At 44.6% G+C, this 20,853-nt stretch overlaps 1 protein-coding gene across 1 annotated transcript; it reads left to right on the top strand.

Annotated features, from left to right (window-relative positions):
* The first annotated feature begins 431 nt into the window (after window positions 1–431).
* Window positions 432–20,782, top strand: LOC106586615 (putative ribonuclease ZC3H12C). Its single transcript, XM_014174097.3, has 6 exons — window positions 432–950; window positions 5,121–5,910; window positions 6,080–6,219; window positions 15,176–15,410; window positions 15,533–15,639; window positions 15,735–20,782. The coding sequence occupies exons 2-6, from the start codon at window positions 5,228–5,230 to the stop codon at window positions 17,180–17,182; spliced, it is 2,613 nt and encodes an 870-aa protein (XP_014029572.1). The 5' UTR covers window positions 432–950; window positions 5,121–5,227; the 3' UTR covers window positions 17,183–20,782.
* Window positions 20,783–20,853: the final 71 nt, after the last annotated feature.

The raw sequence follows: 20,853 nt of genomic DNA, 5'->3' as shown, positions 1-20,853 counted from the left end.
TTTTTTCCTTCTTTCCCATCCTCCCCCTTCCCCATTCCATCTCTTCTAACACCATTTAGGAATATGCACTACTTTTAACATAATTCAGCTTATTGTCTGCCCACCCCCCACCCTCTGGGGGACAAAGGGGCCAAGGGAGACAGTGGTCCCCAGTGAGCCAGGTGTTCCCCAGGGCAAGGCCGCCGCTCTGTAATGGCTGCAGCCCGGTGCCTCTGCAGCTGCCCGCCGGCCGGGACCCTTTTGTTTGACTGCCATTGTCAGTGCACGCCCCTTGTCCATTCATGGCTCGAGCTAGAGGGGTGGGGTGGAAGGAAGGGAGAGGTGCTTATTTTATTGCCATATTGGTGTGTTTGTGTGTGGGGAGGGGAAGGGGGGTCGAGGTAGTGGGTTTAGGGTGGTGTGTGTGTTTGTGTGTATGTGATGGGGGGGTAGGTTGGTGTGTGTATGTTGAGGTGGAGGGGGTCAAGGGTGGTGCGTGTGCGTGAGTGCGTGTACGTGCGTGCGTGCGAATAAACGTGTGCTGGAGCAGACGGCTTGGTGGTGGTCACTGCTGTGCTCTTATTGGTCACTAGGCAGACTGTGTGTAATGGGGAAATGAATGGTAGACACTGCAGCTCCATCTGTTCACACTCACATTGTTCAACCCTCCTGCCTTGGGACCAGACTGCAGCACTACCAAACCTAAAAAGGCGTTGAGTTGAGTTTGGACCACTGTACTACAAGGAAGCTTGATTCACTACACCTCCCTTTGGATTTTTTCTCATTTTATTAATTCTCTGCTGGATACATAGAACCTGGATTTGTATGTACAAACATTTTTGAACATTTGAAAAAGCTGAGAAAGTCCTTTTGCTATGCTGGAATGACCAAAGCTATTCTGTCCGGAGCATATCTCTAGGAGTTCCTTCTGTATTTGTGTTGCTGTTTTTTTGTCTTCCTTGAAGCCTGTGGTAAGTCTTTTAATAAACATTTGTATAGGCAGTTAAATACGCTCATTTTATAGTTACAACAGGTGTAAAAACTACATCTGAAGTCCAATTTTTTCCCTGTCTGGTCCTGACCTTTGCACAGTTTAGTGCACATTTTTCATTGATTATGTGATTTACTTTAAGTGTTTGATTAAGCGTTTTTGTTTTCCGAATTCTTGGTGGGAAACAATCTTAAATATATCTACTAATAGATAAGCTTAATCCCAGTTTGATTATTTATTCATTTGATATCTATGATAAATTCATTGATAAATAGACTATACTTAATAATACCGGTATACTATCAGTAAAACAGTAAAGATGTAAGATGCTAATTGTCCTAAACATAGCTATGTGGTCCTCTGTAGCTCAGTTGGTAGAGTAGGGCGCTTGCACCGCCAGGGTTATGGGTTTGATTCCAGGCGCCACCCATATGTAAAATGTATGCATGCATGATTGTAAGTTGCTTTGCGCAAAAGCGGCTGCTAAATGGCATACATTATTATGTTTATACTCGGAACATAGCAACCAGGGAATCCCTACCTCATTGAAGTTTACATTTAAAATGGTTAAGGTTAGTGTTAGATAAGGGTTATGGGTATGGATGGCCCTAGGATCCCGGATAGCACTAACCCATAAAACAGTGTTGGAATAGACAATACAAGATGGAGTGTGTTAGTGTTGAAGCTTTTCATTTCACCTTTGGGCTAAAGATACAGTTTATGTTTGAAAGATCGAATTGTTCAATCCATGTAGTCAGGCGCTTTCAGAGTCACCAGTCTTCATGTTTAATGACAGGGAAAGACAGGTCAGCGATTGCTGCCAATGAAAATAAAACATACTTGAATATTTTGTCTGAGAGAGCGAGAGAGAGAGACAACCTGTCCACTGTCGCTATGTACAGATACAGTGAGCGTTGTTATTGATAGAGGTCGCCATAGGCAGACCTGGCTCTCAAGAGAAGACAGACTACGTGCACACTGCCCACAATATGAGGTGGAAACTGAGCTGCACTTCCTAACCTCCTGCCACAGATCACACAGACCCACAAAGAATTTTAAAACAAATCAAACACTGATAAACTCACATATCTATCTGTCAGGAGAAATACCGCAGTGTGCAATCACAGCAGTAAGATTTGTGGCCTGTTGCCATGAGAAAAGGGCAACCAGTGGAGCACAAACAACATTGTAAATACAACCGATATTTATCTGTTTATTTATCTTCCTCTACTATTTGTACTAGAAGTATTTGCACATTGCTAAAACACTGTACACAGCTGATAATATAACACATGAAATGTATTTTTGAGTGCAATATTTACTGTTAAATTTTAATATTAAAAATGTTTAACTTTTGTTTATTGTTTATTTCACTTGCTTTGGCAATGTTCCCATGCCAATAAAGCCCCATTTAATTTAATTCAGAGAGCGAGAGAGAGAAGCAAGAGAGAGAGATGTCTGTGCTGAGGGGTTAAAGTGAGGTCCATTACCGGGTCACATGACAGTGGTGATATGTATCAGCCTTTACTGAGCGCCAGTTTCCCTGGTCCCCTGTGGTTTCAGTAGGCATCTGTTGCCCCTGCTGCCTATACACTCCCCCTGTCCCTCCTCCCCCCTCTCTTTCACTCCTCTTACCTCCCTTTCTTTGTCCCTGGCTCAGTGCAGACTTCGGAGTGTCATGGCTCAGCATTCTGAGGGGAATAGGTCAGGTCTGTCCCAGCCCCAGGGGAGATAGCAGGGCCTAAGGGGGCTAACCCTGGCTCTCTCCCCCAGCCCCAGGTACAGCAGGCTCGGACACTGAGGAGGATGCTGCAGCATCTGCTCACTGTAGTAGGACCTTAACGCCCACTTCCATCGCTGTCTCTATCTCCATGTCTAGATCTAGCTTACCCTTTATTTCCATTTTTCCATATCATTCTTTGTCTTTATTTGTATCTCTCTCCAGCTGGAAGTCTAGCTTTACATTTACTTCCACTCATCTTTGCTGGAGACTGAGGCAGTGCAGAGGGGAGAGCAGTTTTGGAGTTTCTAGGACTGCTAGTGCCTGTGCTTATTGTTTGCAAAATAAAATGTGCAACCAGGGTCACTTATTTTCTAAATAGCCATTCAAGTTTCTCTTCATCTCTAATACAGAATAGGTCTGGTTTCTGTTGTTGCGTTTAATAAAACAAGATTACACTTAAGTCATCATATAAAGAAGTAATGGACACAGTCCTCTATAAATGAGTCAAAGGACTTTGGGTATTCATTAATCTGATCTCAAAGCCTTGGACCTTTCTACATTGTAATTTCAATTCAGTGTCTATTCAGCCATGGTCCTTTACATCTGACTACAGTACAATCAATGGACTGAGCACTGCATTGTACTACTTATCTTCATGGGGAGAATGAGTAGATCTATGATGTGTAGAAACATGGAAATATTCTGACCTCCTTATTCACTGCTTGTGGAAGATTTTAATGGTGTCTGTGTATGTTTGGAAGATTGTTTGGGTAAAATTTGGAGGTTGTGTGTTTGTGTTTAAAGTGGGAGAGAATAAGAGTGTGTGTGTAGTGTTGGTGTGTGTGTAGTGTTGGTGTGTGTGTTCGTGTTGGTGTGTGTGTGTTCATGTTGGTGTGTTTGTAGTGATGGTGTGTGTGTGTTGGTGAGTGTGTAGGTGTGTGTCTAGTGTCTTATCATGTTTAAACACTTCATCTGGTGAGCAGTGACTCAGGCCTGCACAAGTACGTCTGTTCTGATTCTGATGGGGTAATTGTATGTGGTGTGTGTGTGGTGTGTGTGTGTGTGTTTGAATATCCCCATCCTCTGTCTGTGCACACCGTACGCCGCTGTGGAACAATGGTCTGTCGGAGGAGTCCAGATTGGGATGGCAGCGGCTTTGTTTGGGGACGGCAGGCCAGACACACTTTAGCCCCCCCCCACACACACACACACACACACTCACACACACACACACACACACACACACACACATACACACACTCGCTTTCTTTGTTTGTGCCCCTTTTGTTGTTGGAGGACAAAATGATTTCAGCCATCTTGTGGCATTCATAGTGACCCACAATGGGGCAGCAGCTTGGATACTGAGGGGCAGGTCATTAGGAGGCCTTTTTTCCGGTACTGAGATCCCACCTTTACCCTACTTATACATGCAGACACACACAATAATAGTATAACACGAACGTCTAGCAACCCAATGATTCCGTGTTCAAATCTCATCACTGACAACTTCAGCATTTTAGCTAATTAGCAACTGTGCAACTACTTACTACTTTTTAGCTACTTTGCAACAATTTAGCATGTTAGCTAACCCTTCCCCTAACCTTAACTCTTTAACCTAACTCCTAACCTTAACCCTAACCTTAACTCCTAACCCTAATTGTTTATTATATTATGTATACCCCTGAGTCCAGGTTGCCCTGGGTCACTAGATTAGTGTGTCACCGTGCTCGGATGATGCTGTAATACATGTCTCTTTTAAAGGGGTCACTGAGCAATTAGGAGGCTGACCCATTAGAACAGGTCTTTCTTTGTTTCAGCAAATCACAAACCTCAGCCAGGGCTGCACACGACCACTGATCCTAGTTTGAACATCAGGTGGTGGATGTAAAGAGTCCCCTTTAAATCATGTCAAGACAAAAAAATACCATCCTGCATTCTCCTGTATGGGTGTAGGTGCAATGTAGAGTATGTTATTGAGTGTCAATTCCGCCATGTTTGTGTGTCTTAGCACGGTGTGTTGTTAACACCGATGTTGATTGAGAGCTTCTCTGACTGCTGATCTCATCGCTGCTAAAATGCAAATCAGTTGAAGTGAATGATGGAAATTACGGTTTTAAACCTGCCATTTTGGAGATGCATTTGGTGTGTCATTCAGCCTAACGCTTAATAAGCTCTACTACAGCTCAGGTTACTCAATTAGAACTATTCAAGGTTACCTACCGCCTGCAGCATGGGTGTTGGAAGGGAGGGCTGGCCCCAGTGATTTACTCTGGCTGTTATAAAGTATTTCAACAAGTTAGGAAATAGGAGTCAAATCACTTGGGGTTTAATTGTAACATTACGAAAAGTTCAAATAGAAATGTATTGAAAATTCCCCAGATTTACATGAGGAAACCAGTCTGACCAATGCCCCTCCCTCTCCCCCAGGCTTCTGTCTCAGGATTGGTCAAAGAGCAGCCCGTCAGCATCAGTGACATTGGGGTCGTCTGGGGTCAGAGGTCCGGTGTTAGATACTGGATGTATGAGTTGGCTTCATGGGCCTGAAGGACCATCTGGAGGATGAAACAGGCCACATCCTCAACCTGGCGCTGGATTTGGACTACCTCCACGTGGAAGGCACCGACCGCCAGGCCAGCTTGAGTGCCACAGTCGGCACCCACTCAGGAGCCTTGGAGAGGGACGAGACGGAGGTAGGAGGCACCCATAGCAGTGTCAGTAGTAGCAGCAGTAGTAGTAGTTGTAGTAACTCCTCTGAAGAGAGTGCTGCGTCGGACAGCGAGGATGAGCGGGGGGTCCAACATGGCTCTGGTTCTGATGCTCAGACCACCCACCCGCACCCCTGTCACCCTGCTGGGCAGGGCCCGGCACAGAGCCCCCATTCTAGGGACCCAAAACACTCCACCAACCCCTTCACAGAGTATCGCTCCAAGATGGAGTTTGCCCTGAAGCTGGGCTACTCTGAGGAGCTGGTTCTGCTGGTTGTGCAGAAGCTAGGGCCTGACGCCCTCATCAATGACATACTGGGAGAACTGGTCAAACTGGGCACCAAGTCAGAGACGGATCAGGCTGGGGGGTCGGCCACCTCCCACTCGCCCTCCTCCTCCTTATCCTCCTCCTCACTGGACTCCTGCAGGCTGGACTGCTCCTCCCAGCTGCTGTTGGATGACAAGGAGAACATCAGGCCTGTGGTGGTGGATGGGAGTAATGTAGCCATGAGGTGAGTCAACACAAACTGCTGCTCTATTCAGAAACACTTTACTCATGTTCCTTTTCACTCTGAAAAACCTCATCCACTAGCTCTTCTAATCTTTATTCTGTAGTATTATAGAAATAAACGAAGACACCAAGAATTTCATGACCATGAATTTGTGTATGTTTTTCCACAGCCATGGGAATAAGGAAGTGTTCTCCTGTCACGGCATCCAGCTGGCTGTTGATTGGTTCCTGGAGCGCGGTCACCGTGACATCACTGTGTTTGTGCCCGCCTGGAGAAAGGAACAATCCAGACCGGACACCCTCATCACAGGTTAACCAGCATTTCCACGTGCACCCCCAACATTCCATAACTCTCCACCAAACCCCCACCTTATTTTGATTAAACTCCACCCTCACTCCTGTTTTAAATCACCTCTTTCTCCCAACATTTGTGTCTTCCCTTTACTGTCAAAGGACAGCAACACCAATAACACATTTTAGGTAATTGAGGATGCTCAAATCTCAGGTCATTAACCATAAAAAAAAACGGAAAAAATCTATCCTCCTGAGACCCCACAAAAAAAGTTTGGATTTAATTTTTTTTTTTACATAACCTAAGTGTTTGCGGTGGAAAAAAACATGTTACCAAAAATGTGTTTAGAAAAAATATTGTTATTTATATTTTATGCCAAGTGCAAAATTGTCCCCTGTAGTGGTCATTAGGATTTAAATATGAAAACATGTGCATTACAGTCAATGGGTACAGTAGGTGAAAAACATCATTGTGGCATCTGGGTGTCTATATATAGAGTGTCTACTATAGAGGACATTTCTTAATAAGCTCTTATTTAGCGCTTATTTAATGTGAAACAATTACTACACAGTCCTGCCAACTCATTTAACTATTCCTGAGATATTCACTTGCTAGAAACAATTTGAATATCAAACTGACAAAAATTATAATTATTAATTACACACACTTCTTTTCAAATTTCCATAAAATGTGCTGATTCTGACGGCAGCCATTTTTTTCTACCAGGAAGAGAAAGTTGTCAAGGTCATACCCCCACACATGATATCATTGAACATCCCAGAATGTCCTCTCAAAGGGACAACATGACTTAATACAGTGGCTTGTATGGCCTCAGAGATACGGACCAAGAACTGATGTCCACTAGAGAGGACAGAAATGGAGGATAAGATTAATAATTTTGCTCCCAATGTAATTTCCCTTAATTGAACTTTGTTACTTTGTTTCAATGCAAAACATACATTTTTGCAGTATAAAGGACTTGCATTATGTTTTATCATTGATAAAAGTTCAATATAAACAAAAACATATATGATGTGTAACTATTTGTCAATTTTAAAGTGTTTTTCATGGTTGCAAAGGCGAGGGATGCAAATGCCACACCAATTCAAGGACAAACCTGTAGCCACTTTAGACTGTTATAGACTTGTCTAACCTTTTACCGATATCATTGCTTATTTGCATATCGGTGGGAATTGCGTACTTTTACATTCTCTATAGGCACAAGCCGAGCCCTGGTGTTAGGCTACTTGACATTTAAATGTTTCATCAGAGAAGAATCACACACAAACGCTCGGTAGCTTTGTTCATGAATTCAAATCAAATCAAAAGAAATGTTATTGGTTACATACACATGGTTAGCAGATGTTATTGCGAGTGTACTGCAAAGTTTCCAAAGGACTAGAAGCGAGGCAGCCCTCTCTGTCGGCGCCATCTTAATATATTGTTTTTTACATGTCTCACCAGACTAAAGGTCTGAAGCCATAGTCGATTTCTGCACCTAAGTTCCTAGTTTATCTTATACTGTATAAGTTCAATCAATCAATCAAATGTATTTATAAAGCCCTTTTTATATCAGCCGATGTCATAAGTGCTATACAGAAACCCAGCCTAAAACCCAAACAGCAAGCAATGCAGATGTAGAAGCATGGTGGCTAGGAAAAACTCCCTAGAAAGGCAGGAACCTAGGAAGAAACCTAGAGAGGAACCAGGCTCTTAGGTATGTGGCCAGTCCTCTTCTGGCTGTGCCGGGTGGAGATTATAAGAGTACATGGCCAAGATTGTTCAAACGTTCATAGATGACCAGCAGGGTCAAATAATAATAATCACAGTGGTTGTAGAGGGTGCAACAGGTCAGCACCTCAGGAGTAAATGTCAGTTGGCTTTTCATAGCTGATCATTCAGAGTTAGAGACAGCAGGTGCAGTAGAGAGAGAGAGTCGAAAACAGCAGGTATGGGGCAAGGTAGCACGTCCGGTGAACAGGTCAGGGTTCCATAGCCGCAGGCAGAACAGTTGAAACTGGAGCAGCAGCAGGTGGACTGGAGACAGCAAGGAGTCATCAGGCCAGGTAGTCCTGAGGGATGGTCCTAGGGCTCAGGTCCTCCGAGAGAAGAGAGAAAAAAGAGAAAGAGAAAGAGAGAGAGTTAGAGGGAGCATACTTAATTAAATTCACAAAGGACACCGGATAAGACAGGAGAAATACTCCAGATATAACAGACTGATCCTATTGCAGCATAAATAACTATTGCAGCATAAATACTGGAGGCTGAGATAGGAGGGGACGGGAGACACTGTGGCCCGTCCGACAATACCCCCGGACAGGGCCAAACAGGCAGGATATAACCCCACCCACTTCGCCAAAGCACCGCCCCCACCAACTTACTACCCTGAGACAAGGCAGAGTATAGCCCACGAAGATCTCCCCCACGGCACGAACCCGAGGGGGGGCGCCAACCCGGACAGGAAGATCACGTCAGTGACTCAACCCACTCAAGTGACGCACCCCTCCTAGGGACGGCATGGAAGAGCACCAGTAAGCCAGTGACTCAGCCCCTGTAATAGGGTTAGAGGCAGAAAATCCCAGTGGAGAGAGGGGAACCGGCCAGGTAGAGACAGCAAGGGAGGTTCGTCGCTCCAGTGCCTTTCCGTTCACCTTCACACCCCTGGGCCAGACTACACTCAATAATAGGACCTACTGAAGAGATGAGTTTTCAATAAAGACCTAAAGGTTGAAACTGAGTCTGCGTCTCACATGGATAGGCACCGGTCCGTGACTGGTTCGTTCGTGTAGGTATGTACGGCAGGACCAAATTGGAAAGATTGGTAGGAGCAAGCCCATGTAATGCTTTGTAGGTTAGCAGTAAAACCTTGACATCAGCCCAAGCCTTAACAGGAAGCCAGTGTAGAGAGGCTAGCACTGGAGTAATATGATCACAATTTTTGGTTCTGGTCAAGATTCTAGCAGCCGTGTTTTTTTATTTTTTTTATTTTTTTTAACGAGGTAGGCCAGTTGAGAACAAGTTCTCATTTACAACTGCGACCTGGCCAAGATAAAGCAAAGCAGTGCGACAATAGACAACAACACAAAGTTACACATGGGATAAACAAACGTACAGTCAATAACAATAGAAACATCTGTATAAAGTGTGTGTAAATGAAGTAAGGAACTAAGGCAATAAATAGGCCGATAGTGGCGAAGTAATTACAATTTAACAATTTACACTGGAGTGATATGTGCAGATGGGGATGTGCAAGTAGAAATATTGGTGTGCAAAAGAGCAGAAAAACAAAAACAAATATGGGGATGAGGTAGGTAGTTGGTTGGATTGGCTATTTACAGATGGGCTGTGTACAGCTGCAGCGATTGGTAAGCTGCTCTGACAGCTGACGCTTAAAGTTAGTGAGGGAGATATAAGTCTCCAACTTCAGAGATTTTTGCAATTCGTTCCAGTCATTGGCAGCAGAAGGAAAGGCGGCCAAAGGAGGTGTTGGCTTTGGGGATGACCAGTGAAATATACCTGCTGGAGCGAATGCTACGGATGGGAGTTGCTATGGTGACCAGTGAGCTGAGATAAGGCGGAGCTTTACCTAGCAAGGACCTATAGATGACCTGGAGCCAGTGGGTTTGGCGACGAATATGTAGCGAGGACCAGCCAACGAGAGCATACAGGTTGCAGTGGTGGGTAAAATATGGGGCTTTGGTGACAAAACGGTTGGCACTGTGATAGACTGCATCCAATTTGCTGAGTAGAATGTTGGAGGCTATTTTGTAAATGACATCGCTGAAGTCAAGGATCGGTAGGATAGTCAGTTTTACGAGGCTACGTTTGGCAGCATGAGTGAAGGAGGCTTTGTTGCGAAATAGGAAGCTGATTCTAGATTTAACTTTGGATTGGAGATGCTTAATGTGAGTCTGGAAGGAGAGTTTACAGTCTAGCCAGACATCTAGGTATTTGTAGTTGTCCACATATTCTAAGTCAGAACCGTCCAGAGTAGTGATGCTGGACAGGCGGGCAGGTGCGGGCAGCGATCGGTTGAAGAGCATGCATTTTGTTATACGAGCATTCAAGAGAAGTTGGAGGCCACGGAAAGAGTGTTGTTTATCACCAACTGAAGTGTATTTAGTGCTTCATCTAGGTAGACGGAAAGTAGAGCATGTCTAATCTAGAAGTGACAAAAGCATGGATTAATTTTTCTGCATCATTTTTGGACAGAAAGTTTCAGATTTTTGTAATGTTATGTAGATGGAAAAAAGCTGTCCTTGAAACAGTCTTGATATGTTCATCAAAAGAGAGATCAGGGTCCAGAGTAACACTGAGGTCCTTTTATTTGAGACAACTGTACAACCATCAAGATTAGTTGTCAGATCCAACAGATATCTTTTTGTTTCTTGGGACCTAGAACTAGCATCTTTGTTTTGTCCGAGTTTAAAAGTAAAACATTTGCCGCCATCCACTTCCTTATGTCTGAAACACAGTCTTCCAGGGAGGGAAATGTTGGGGCTTCACCATGTTTTAATGAAATGTACAGCTGTGTATCGTCCGCATAGCAGTGAAAGTTAACATTATGTTTCTGAATGACATCACCAAGAGGTAAAAATATATAGTGAAAACAATAGTGGTCCTAAAACGGAACCTTGAGGAACACCGAAATTTACAGTTGAATTGTCAGAGGACAAACCATCCACAGAGACAAACTGATATCTTTCTGACAGATAAGATCTAAACCAGGCCAGAACTTGTCCGTGTAGACCAATTTGGGTTTCCAATCTCTCCAAAAGAACGTGGTGATCGATGGTATCAAAAGCAGCACTAAGGTCCAGGAGCACGAGGACAGATGCAGAGCCTTGGTCTGATGCCATTGAAAGGTCATTTACCACCTTCACTAGTGCAGTCTCAGTGCTATGATGGGGTCTAAAACCAGACTGAAGTGTTTCATATACATTGTTTGCCTTCAGGAAGGCTGTGAGTTGCTGTGCAACATTTTTTTCAAAACGTTTTGAGAGGAATGGGAGATTCGATATAGTCCGATAGTTTTTTATATTTTCTGTGTCAAGGTTTGGCTTTTTCAAGAGAGGCTTTATTACTGCCACTTTTAGTGAGTTTGGTACACATCCGGTGGATAGGGAGGCGTTTATTATGTTCAACAGTGGAGGGCCAAGCACAGGAAGCAGCTCTTTCAGTAGTTTAGTTGGAATAGGGTCCAGTATGCAGCTTGAAGGTTTAGAGGCCATGACTATTTTCATCAATGTGTCAAGAGATATAGTATTAAAAAACTTGAGTGTCTCCCTTGATCCTAGGCCCTGGCAGTGTTGTACAGACTCAGAACAACTGAGCGTCGGAGAAATACGCAGATTTAAAGAGGAGTCCGTAATTTGCTTTCTAATGATCATGATCTTTTCGTCAAAGAAGTTCATGAATTTATCACTGCTGGACTGAAAGCCATCCTCTCTTGGGGAATGCTGCTTTTTAGTTAGCTTTGCGACAGTATCAAAAATACATTTTGAATTGTTCTTATTCTCCTCAATTAATTTGGAAAAATATGATGATCGAGCGGCAGTGAGGGCTCTTCGATACTGCATGGTACTGTTTTTCCAAGCTAATCGGAAGACTTCCAGTTTGGTGTAGTGCCATTTCCATTCCAACTTTCTGGAAGCTTGCTTCAGGGCTTGGGTATTTTCTGTATACCAGGGAGCTAGTTTCTTATGACAAATGTTTTTTGTTTTTTGTGGTGCGACTGCATCTAGGGTATTACACAAGGTTAAATTTAGTTCCTCAGTTAGGTGGTTAACAGATTTTTGTACTCTGACGTCCTTGGGTAGGTGGAGGGAGTTTGGAAGGACATCTAGGAATCTTTGGGTTGTTCGAGAATTTATAGCACAGCTTTTGATGACCCTTGGTTGGGGTCTGAGCAGATTATTTGTTGCGATTGCAAACGTAATAAATGGTGGTCCGATAGTCCAGGATTATGAGGAAAAACATTAAGATCCACAATATTTATTCCACGGGACAAAACTAGGTCCAGAGTATGACTGTGGCAGTGAGTAGGTCCGGAGACATGTTGTACAAAACATGTCTCCGAAAGCCTTTTGGAGTGAGTCTGTGGACTTTTCCATGTGAATATTAAAGTCACCAAAAATTTGAATATTATCTGCCATGACTACAAGGTCTGATAGGAATTCAGGGAACTCAGTGAGGAACGCTGTATACAGTCATTTTATGGGGGGGAAGTGAAATTTGCTATCATAAATGTTAGCAACACATCCGCTTTTGCGGGAAGCGCGGGGGATATGGTCACTAGTGTAACCAGGAGGAGAGGCCTCATTTAACATAGTAAATTCATCAGGCTTATGCCATGATTCAGTTAGGCCAATCACATCAAGATTATGATCAGTGATGAGTTCATTGACTATAACTGCCTTGGAAGTGAGGGATCAAACATTAAGTAGCCCTATTTTGAGATGTGAGATACTGTATCACAATCTCTTTCAATAATGACAGGAATGGAGGTCTTTATTCCAGTGAGATTGCTAGAGCAAACACTGCCATGTTTAGTTTTATCCCAACCTACATTGAGGCACAGACACCATCTCAATGGGGATAGCTGAGCTGACTACACTGACTGTGCTTGTGGCTGACTCCACTAAGCTGGCAGGCTGGCTACCAGCCTGGTGCCTGGCCTGCACCCTATCTCATTGTGGAGCTAGAGGAGTTAGAGCCCTGCCTATGTTCATAGATAAGATGAGAGCACCCCTCCAGCTAGGATGGAGACTGTCACTCCTCAGTAGGCCAGGCTTGGTCCTGTTTGTGGGTGAGTCCCAGAAAGAAGGCCAATTATCTACAAATTCTATCTTTTGGGAGGGGCAGAAAACAGTTTTCAACCAGAGATTGAGTTGTGAGACTGCTGTAGAGCTCATCACTCCCCCTAACTGAGAGGGGGCCAGAGACAATTACTCTATGCCGACATGTCTTTCTAGCTGATTTACACGCTGAAGCTATGTTGCGCTTGGTGACCTCTGACTGTTTCATCATAACATTGTTGGTGCCCGACGTGGATAACAATATCCCTATACTCTCTACACTCGCCAGTTTTAGCCTTAGCCAGCCCCATCTTCAGAGTAGCCTTAACGTCGGTAGCCCTGCCACCTGGTAAACAGTGTATGATCGCTGGCCGATTCTTTACTGCGGGTCTAATACTGCGGGTAATGGAGTCGCCAATGACTAGGGTTTTCAATTTGTCAGAGCTAATGGTGGGAGGCTTCGATGTCTCACCATGTGACATCTCACCATTAAATGCGCTGCATGGTCAATCTGATGTCTTTATTGGCCTTGCATCATTTACGGTGATACGGCCTCTGCAGAAGTCAGGGCATTCACACTTCTTGAGCTTTGTAGAGCAACACAGAGCTGTTGTGAAAGTATCAAAACAAATGTTATTTGTCACAACAGGTGTAGACCTTAGTGAAATGCTTACTTACAAGCCCTTAACCAACAATGCAGATTTTTTTAAAATACCTAAAAAAAGTAAGAGATAAGAATAGCAAATAATTAAAGAGCAGCAGTAAATAACAATAGCGGGGCTTTATACAGGGGGTACCGGTACAGAGTCAATGTGTCAATGTGCAGGGGCACCGGTGTCAAGCTAACTGAGATAATTATGTACATGTAGGTAGAGTTATTAAAGTGGCTATGCATAGATAATAACCGAGAGTAGCAGCAACGGGGGGGGGGGGGGGGGGGCAATGCAAATAGTCTGGGTAGCCATTTGATTAGCTGTTCAGGAGTGTTATGGCTTGAGGGTAGAAGCTGTTTAGAAGCCTCTTGGACCTAGACTTGGCGCTCCGGTACCGCTTGCTGTGCGGTAGCAGAGAGAACAGTCTATGACTAGGGTGGCTGGAGTCTTTGACAATTCTTAGGGCCTTCCTCTGACAGCGCCTGGTATAGAGGTCCTGGATGGCAGGAAGCTTGGCCCCAGGGATGTACTGGGCCGTACGCCCTACCCTCTGTAGTGCCTTGCAGTCGGAGGCCGAGCAGTTGCCATACCAGGCAGTGATGCAACCCGTCAGGATGCTCTCAATGGTGCAGCTGTAAAACCTTTTGAGAATCTGAGGACAAATCATTTTCAGTCTCCTGAGGGGGAATAGGTTTTGTCATACTCTCTTCACGACTGTCTTGGTGTGCTTGGACCATGTTAGTTGGTGATGTGGACGCCAAGGAACTTGAAGTTCTCAACCTGTTCCACTCCACTGCAGCCATGTTGATGAGAAGGGGGACACGGTCGGTCCTCCTTTTCCTGTAGTCCACAATCATCTCCTTTGTCTTGATCACGTTGAGGGAGACGTTGTTGTCCTGGCACCACACGGTCAGGTCTCTGACCTCCTCCCTATAGGCTGTCTCATCATTGTTGGTGATCAGGCCTATCACTGTTGTGTCATCAGCAAACTTAATGATGGTGTTGGAGTCGTGCCTGGCCATGCAGTCATGAGTGAACAGGGAGTACAGGAGGGGACTGAGCACGTAGTCAATAAAACTAATTCTCACATAGGTGTTCCTTTTGTCCAAGTGGGAAAGGTCAGTGTGGAGTGCAATAGAGATTGCATCATCTGTGGATCTGTTGGGGCGGTGTACAAATTTGAGTGGGTCTAGGGTTTCTGGGATAATGGTGTTGATCTGAGCCATGACCAGCCTTTCAAAGCATTTCATGGCTACATGCGTGAGTGCTACGGGTCGGTAGTCATTTAGGCAGGTTACCTTAGTGTCAAGGAAGTGAGTTTGTATCTATACAGGACCTCCTGCCCCCACCTACCGTCAACCAATCATGTCAATTGGGAGCTATATGGAGCTATACAGAGCCCTCCGAATAGTTACAAAATTTGAAAGGCGCATGGCGATGTGCTACAGAGCTCAATTTGGCCTCTGCAATTGCGTCACATAATGCATACCTCTCTCTCTCTCTCTCTCTCTCTTCTCTCTCTAGACCAGGAGATATTGCGGCATCTGGAGAAAGACAAGATCCTTGTGTTCACTCCATCTCGTCGGGTCCAGGGCCGCCGGGTGGTCTGCTATGACGACCGCTTCATCGTCAAGCTGGCCTACGAGTCCGACGGCATAATCGTCTCTAACGACAACTACCGGGACCTGGCCAATGAGAAGCCAGAGTGGAAGAAGTTTGTTGACGAGCGGTTGCTCATGTATACGTTCGTCAATGACAAGTATGGAAGTCCCACCAACACAGTGGACAAAGAGCCAATCACTATTAGTATCTGGAGTTGTTTTTCCAAGGGGATTGATATGTGGATATCTGATGGTGTGTCTGGTATGTGGTTGTGTCCAGGTTCATGCCTCCTGATGATCCTCTGGGCCGCCATGGTCCCAGTCTGGAGAACTTCCTGAGGAAGAGACCAGTTATCCCAGAACACAGGAAGCAGCAATGCCCCTATGGTAACACCTAGCCATTCTCTCTTATGCATTATTCATTCAGCCTCTTTTGGCTTGTCTCATAATTGAGAGTTAACCATCCTGTATTCTCTCCTTAGGGAAGAAGTGCACTTACGGCCACAAGTGTAAGTTCTTCCACCCTGAGAGAGGCAGTCAGCCCCAACGCGCTGTGGCCGATGAGCTGCGTGCCAAGAACTCCTCTTCATCCTCTACCTCCTCCTCAAAAAGGGTGGGCGAGGCTCTGATGGTGAAGAGTCACAGCATGTCCAGCAGCTCCAGGGTAGACGGGCTCCCAGACCCCCACCAAGCTCCCCCAAAGAGGCAGTCGGACCCCAGCCTTTGCGCCCCCTCCTACAACGACCTCCTAGAAGAGCGTCTAGGCAGGAGGACTAAAGCAGAGGCCCGCAGAGGGAGTAGCAGCAGCAGTAGCAGCAGCTGCAGCAGCAGCCTCCTGGCTTCTGCTCCTGGGGGACCTTCTTTCAGCCACGGCTTCTCTCTTCAGGACTGGGGGAACACTTCCTCCAGAGCTCCAGGGCTGTCGGGGCTTGGTCACTCAAAGTCATACTCCACCTGTGAATCCCCGGAGCTAAGCTACCACTCCCTGATGAGGGCCTACTCCAGCCTAAGCCTGGTAGTGCCGCGGAGCCCCGATCGGCTGTTCCCGGCTGACCTACGGACGGGCTCACTGGTGTCTGACTGCAGCAGCGAGGGCAGCGTGAGCTCAGACTCCTTCTCCCCTGATCCCCTGCTGGATGACAGCCTCAAGTGCCACTATCCCCATCACCACCACCATCACTGCCCTAGCTGCTACCCACATCACCCTAACCACCCACCCCCTGGTCTGACCCAGCACCCCCATGGAGGCTCCTACCATGGCTACCCTCTAGCTCAGAGCAGCCTGGAGGATCCTCCCTCCTCCCTCCACCACTTCAAGGCCCAGCTCTCCTACCTTCCTCCTCATTTTCAGCAACCGTCTGTGGGGAGCCACTCTGGCTGTTCTGGGAAGTACCCTCCCCAACCTCTATCCCAGACCTCAAGCCCCCACTCCCACTCTCACAGCTCTCTTCTGGGGCATAACCTGGGGGGCTCCATCTGGCAGGACAACAACAACCTCTACAAGCAATCCCCTGTCCACCCAAGGAGGATCTACCCTGGGCCAGGACAGGAGCAGCGACTGGCCAGATGGGACCCCCACTACCAGCATCCCCCCCAGGCCTGCTACGAGCCCTTCACTTTCCAGTCCCTGCCTGAGGGCCGCAAACATCCCTGGCACTCGCCCTGGCCCAGGGGGATACACTCTCCCCATCCTCAATCCCTTTCCTCCTCCCATCCTCCACCTCTTACCCACACCTCCACGGCCCCCCAGCACCAGGAGCCCCCTGCCCTGGGCAGATACCAGGACGTGAGGGAGAATGTGTTTGTCAACCTGTGTAACATTTTCCCCCCAGAGCTGGTGAGGGTGGTGATGGTGAGGAACCCCCATGTGATGGACGCCCAGCAGCTGGCTGCAGCCATCCTGGCTGAGAAGTCCCAGGCTGGCTACTGAGTACTGACACTACTGTAGCAGAGGAAATAAGTGGCGTGCTCAACTCTATAGTCCCCCCAAAACATCTACGATGCAGGGGAAGATGCTTTGTCTTTTTCCATCAAATCTTTTTTCAACCTTATTGTTTTATGTCACTGCCCTGCTCGTTCATTACTGTTGTGTGGTATGAGAACACCTTCAGCACTTAAGGTCAGGATGGTTTATGGTGGGTGGGTGTGAACATGTGCCATGGTATTCCGGAGACTCTTTGAATGGGATGTGTTGCTTTAATTTATTTATTTTGTAATATATTTTAAATTATTTCTATAGCTTTTTATATTTTTTAATGGCACTTTTCATAGATTTATTTATGATTTTTTTGGGGGGGGGGGGGGAAATCATATCATAGGGTAAGGAGGGCTCAAGTGTTTCAGGGTGCTTCAGAGTTAGGGAAAATCCTGAGGTGTCAAAACAGGGTGAATTCTGGGATTCCAAATCTAGGGTATGGTTTGTCGTCATAAAATTACACTTCCAAACATTTTAAACTAAATGACAAAGCAAATACATACGTCCAAGCTACACTGATTTTATTTTATCCCTGTCATTTTTCATTAGAGAATTGTTAAAACAGGTGGTGAATTTGATATCGTCGTTGAAAGGTTTGATGAATTTCCCCTTTAGAGAAGTGAAACGCAGGAACTCCAACTGTTAAAGGCCATGTGAAAACCCCAGATTATTGTTTACTCTTACATACAGGAGCTAGTTCCTCTCTGGGGAGAGATCAAAAACTTACTTCACAGCATGGAAGATTGCGATATTCATTTTCTTTTCCTTTTTTTAATCATTTTTCTTTGTCCTCCAAAAAACATTCTGGCCATTGAAATCATATCAAGATGGTTCTTGAGGATATTCAAACTAGTGCAGGTGCACTGTTCGTTGAAAAAAAAAATTGTATGTTGTTGTTTTTTACGTATGAATGTGTTAATTTATTTGTCCCTTTGTCATTTTCATTATGAGTAAGAGTATTTTAGTTAAAGAGGGTATCCTTACAAGAGAAGACATCTGGTGTAACCATCCAGACAGACAGACAAATAACGCTGCACTGTAACTTCAGTCTGTGGACAGGGTATTTCTAGCCTCTACCTCCTGGCTTAGAATCCATTGCAAGTTGTCACTATCGCTCAGTGAATAGAATAAATAGTTAGGCAATGACACCTCTGTGCCTTACTCACACACAGCAGTCCAAAACACTGGACTTGTGTTGCCAAGGTAACCTGACCACCACATACTTTAGTGAACAAGAGAATGCCTCTCCTCGTTGATACAAATTGTATCCTATTAACTTAAACCAGATCATTGTTTTATATGAGAATATTTATACAAAAGGTATTTTGAGTATATGTGCCGTAATTGGTCACATTTGTTATTGTTCTAAAATATACTGAACAAAAATACAAACGCAACATGTAAAGTATTGATCCCATGTTTCATGAGCTGAAATAAAATATCCCAGATATTTTCCATACGCTCAAGAAGCATATTTCTCTCAAATGTTTACATCCCTGTTAATGAGCATTTTTTTTTTGCCAAGATAATCCAGATGTGGCATATCAATAAGCTGATTAAACAGCATTATCATTACACAGGAGCAACTTCGCTGCGGAAAATAAAAGGCCACTAAAATGTGCAGTTTTGTCACACAACACAATGCCACAGATGTCTCATGTTTTGAGGGAGTGTGCAATTGGCATGTTGACTGCAGAATGTCCAATAGAGCTGTTGCCAGATAATTGAATGTTAATTTCTCTACCATAAGCCACCTCCAATGTTGTTTTTTTTTGTTCAGTATATATTTTCAGAGTTTTTTAAATTGTGTTTTAAGTAGTATTTGTGAAAGAAAAGGGCATCAAATGCAATTTCTTCAAACTACTGTACTGTGATTGATGATCAGCATACAGAGAGGACAGAAAAAGGTATGTGATATCCGGGTTCCGTGGGACGTCCCTACCCCATTGAAGTTGACATTTTAAATGGTTAAGGTTTGGGTTAGGTAATGGTTAGGATGGGGGTGAGGGTTTAAGGTAGGGCTGTCCCAAGGATTCCGGATAGCACTGATCGACAGGAAAAGGTGGGTTGTTTTATTATTGTTGAACTGAAATTGTGTTGTGAGGTCTCAGTCATGTGAGTGTGACTGTGGGGGTCAGCTTTACGGTGAAGCCAGGATTTATTTCTTCACCATCAGCCTCTATTGACAGTCATGATCTTTCTCTTAATATATTTCTGTACTGTGGTTCTCAGCTCTCTCTTCAAACTAAGGCTATCCCTTCAGAGGATCAGTGGAACACCGCTGACTTGACAAAGACAGTACTTAGTCTCTGGAACCAGTTTCTCAACATGACAAAAGCCAAAACATCTAGCACCTTTCTAGGACACTATGTGCCAGTGTGCTCTGGTGTGGCAGAGTATTAAATGCCTCTACATAGACATCTGATGATAGTCTGAACCATGTTCAGTTAAAAAAATGTAATATTTTTCCATATTCAGATTTTTTAAAGAGATGTTTTTGGAATTCTGTGTGATGTGTTAAATTTTTTATCAGCATTAAGATATTTGAGGGGAATTGTTTGGGTGGTTTTCCTCAGTGTCACTGGATATGGCCTGTGCTGTACTCTACTGTTCATCTCTGGTATAATGAAACACCCTTTGAGGTTACTTGTGTTCAGTTTGCAGACAGTGTATGTATACTGTGTCAGTGGAGGCTGCTGAGGGGAGGACGGCTCCTAATGATGGCTGGATGGAGTAAATGGAATGGCATCAAACATGGAAACCATGTGTTTGATACCATTCCACTTAATCTGCACCAGCCATTACCATGAGGCCGTCCTCCCCAATTGAGTTGCCACCAACCTCCTGTGGCATATGTGCAGGTTTTTGTATACAGTACTTGGTTGAATTTCTTCCACCAATTTTTTGTATAATTTTGGAATTTGGTTCATTTTATTTCATTTCATCTGACTGGTTAGTATATTATTCTATTTGACTGTTTGTTTCATTGTGTCAGTCTGTATCCAAGGCCTACAATTCAGGTTTTAAAAACAGTTTGTCAGACACTACTCCAAATACCATGTATAATTCATTTAAATATTCATCCCTGTTGTGCTTTAAATCCAACATAATTTGTGCTACAATAAAACTGTTAAATCTAATAAATGCCTTATAAAAGTGCAAAGAATAAGGTTGGGATGCAGTATTCCGTCAGGGACCAAAGCAATTGGCAAAATGATAGGGTTAGCCTATGTTATGTATGTATTATGATGATCCTCTCTTCACAGGTCAACATGGGTCATTTCAAGCCAAAATGTAATGGAGGAAAATGGAGAAGTGTGACATGATGTGATGTTGATGTAATTGCCTTAGTGACTGTACTGTATGTGAATGGTGGGGACAACGCATGTTAAAACAATGAGCTTTAAGTACCGTAACCCCAGAGCACGTGACTCTTTATAGTACTCTGGCCTGTGTAGCAGTCTTACTTGCTGATTCAGGGAACTGAGGCCAAATGGAAAATGTTGACTCCTTATGAGTTATGAATAATAAAGCAATAAAGCCTTACTCAAGCTTTCGGGTGGTGACGATGAGTCTTTTTCGTGGGGAAAGGAATGGGTTAGCTGCCAAAATTGTTCAGGTTAATT

Source organism: Salmo salar, chromosome 25, assembly GCF_965601325.2.
Source record: "Salmo salar chromosome 25, fSalSal1, whole genome shotgun sequence".
Lineage (NCBI taxonomy): Eukaryota > Metazoa > Chordata > Actinopteri > Salmoniformes > Salmonidae > Salmo > Salmo salar.
This window is presented reverse-complemented; position numbering and strand designations above follow the sequence as displayed.

Excerpts from the sequence above, each read along its gene's own strand:
- LOC106586615 (XM_014174097.3), top strand. The coding sequence starts at position 5,228 with ATGGGCCTGAAGGACCATCTGGAGGATGAAACAGGCCACATCCTCAAC. Across the intron at positions 6,220-15,175 it reads ACCGGACACCCTCATCACAG|ACCAGGAGATATTGCGGCAT; the intron begins GTTAACCAGCAT and ends TTCTCTCTCTAG. Across the intron at positions 15,640-15,734 it reads GAAGCAGCAATGCCCCTATG|GGAAGAAGTGCACTTACGGC; the intron begins GTAACACCTAGC and ends TTCTCTCCTTAG.